Source organism: Penaeus monodon, chromosome 19 (genome assembly GCF_015228065.2).
Source record: "Penaeus monodon isolate SGIC_2016 chromosome 19, NSTDA_Pmon_1, whole genome shotgun sequence".
NCBI classification, from domain to species: Eukaryota; Metazoa; Arthropoda; class Malacostraca; order Decapoda; family Penaeidae; genus Penaeus; species Penaeus monodon.
The window spans coordinates 19,425,685-19,427,837 of NC_051404.1; the positions used below are offsets into that span (position 1 = coordinate 19,425,685).

Genomic DNA, 2,153 nt, shown 5'->3' on the forward strand with positions numbered 1-2,153 from the left:
AACTTAGGTGAGATAGGAGCTTTTGCTGTTTGATGCCTTTAATTATCTACCAAACTTGAGAATTTTTTGCAACAATTGTCTGGCTTTTACATAATGTTATTTTGCTTAAATTTAATTTAAATTTCAATGATATTCAAACCAAAAAACACTATTTACATTTCTTCATACCTCTGCCAAAAATATACATTTTGGAAAATACACAGCAAAAAATGCTGTGTAAAAAATCACAATAAAGAATTGACAGACCAGAAAAACATTAAGCATATAATACTTACCGCAAACAGACGTAGATAACCAAAAGAGTGACTCCTGCAGCCAAGGATCTGATGTAGGCATTCTCATACATCTGCACCACAGCCCATGTACCAGCTATGGTCCCACACATCACTGTCACCAGGGATGCTGTCTGTAGCCAATGGCGTGTTGTAAAGCCCTGTCCAATCCACCAGGCTCTCCCTCTCTCAAGCTGATATACAGCCCCACACACTTTGCATGACAAGTTTTCAGAGGAATTCTCAGCACACTGTAAAACATCAGAAGTATAATAAAACTCCTATTCAAATTCTAATAATTCTGTTATTTGTATGACTGCCTGATAATCCTTATGTAATGTCTACTTCAGGCAAAATCTCTTTGTACAATTCTAGGCCTCTAAAATAACTGAATCAACAGTATAAAATGGAAGTACTATCATGTTGCATATAATGTTAATACTACTGCATTAATAAAAAAGAGAAATATGTCAATGACAGATGTATCATCACAAGTACTTATTTAGTATATTGTATCACTATCAATACTGGCTTATGTAAATATCAATTATGAAATCTAACATTTCAGAATTAAATGGCATATTTACATATCATCACATTGAACTCAAGTACAAGGAGTCCATTACTGATGCAATGCCCTAAAAGTCCCCAAGTTATTGCACAGTACTTCAACAGTACTTCAACATAAACAACAGATAAGAGCCCCTACCTCCATAAGCCACTTCCGGAGGCAGTTATGGTGGACGGCTCCAACATCCCCGCGGCAGTCACAGGGTTGAATGAGGGGTCCAGCATCTGTGCGTTCCGTATCATAACAAATCCAACACTCTGCACCACCATCACTAGTAGCATCAGCTGTTCAATCAGTGTTAAATTAATTACCTTTTATTTTTTCTATTTATTTTTTTCAAGAGAAAAGAAATTCAAACTGAATTACATACACTAATTTTCACACAACACCAAACTAATAACTATCAGCAAGGAGAGGAGTATTGGATCAAATCTGCTTGTCTCCAGGTAGAATAAGTGGGGGGGGGGGGGAGGAATTTATATTGAACAAAATGTAGCATATTCAATGTCTATAAATTAATACAAATTCCATAATTTGTACTTATCCACTTACTTCTTGGTTTGACAGACTGGCCAAGCTCAAGAGTACGTTCAATGTCTAGCTTCTTGAGGATTTTTTTCGGGTTGAGGATCCACAGCTGTTCTGGTGACATACTGTTCCACAGAACACAGGGGAACCAAAGAGCCACACCAAGTTCCACCACTCGGAAGATGATATCATAGGCATTTCTTGACATCAAAGGGACCCTGTGGAATTGTATATATTTTTGAAATATACATTAAGTGTTATATATATATCATGAAATATTCAAATTTATAGTAATCCTAACTGCTAATATGGCAGGTTCCTCACCTGTTCTTCCACAGTTCTCCCAGAACATCCGAGAAGAGGAAACACACTGTAATCATCAGCATACAAGCCTGGAACACCAGCCCAAATCGGGACTGGTGAAGCTGTGACTGGTCAATTCCGCGGTGTGGTGGGGCTAGTCCGGTGAATTCTCCAACAACCTGCAATTAAACATCCATTTAAAATGCAATTCATCTATAACCAGTCACAAGAAAAGTTGAAGTATCACATACATTCACAGTAAAGACACATACAAAAGCAACTTGATGTACATAGAACTTAAAATACAACACCACCCACAATAAACTGTACATGAAAGAAAACTAGAATGCCATCTTAACACACAGACACACACCTGCTCCGGCACAAGACGTTGGGTTGACTGATCCTCCTCTTGGTCCCCGCCAGACTTGTCAGCCGTTGAGGTTGACTTAGAACCCGGTTCTCTTTTCAGACTGGGT

At 38.1% G+C, this 2,153-nt stretch overlaps 1 protein-coding gene across 1 annotated transcript in view; it reads right to left on the reverse strand.

Annotated features, from left to right (window-relative positions):
- LOC119585116 overlaps positions 1–2,153 on the reverse strand; it is a gene marked incomplete in the record, with an annotated part of 123,275 nt that overhangs the window by 723 nt on the left and 120,399 nt on the right. Inside the window, 5 exon segments of the mRNA XM_037933747.1 lie at positions 276–523; positions 982–1,127; positions 1,396–1,589; positions 1,696–1,853; positions 2,048–2,153. Coding sequence (XP_037789675.1) covers positions 276–523; positions 982–1,127; positions 1,396–1,589; positions 1,696–1,853; positions 2,048–2,153 — 852 coding nt within the window.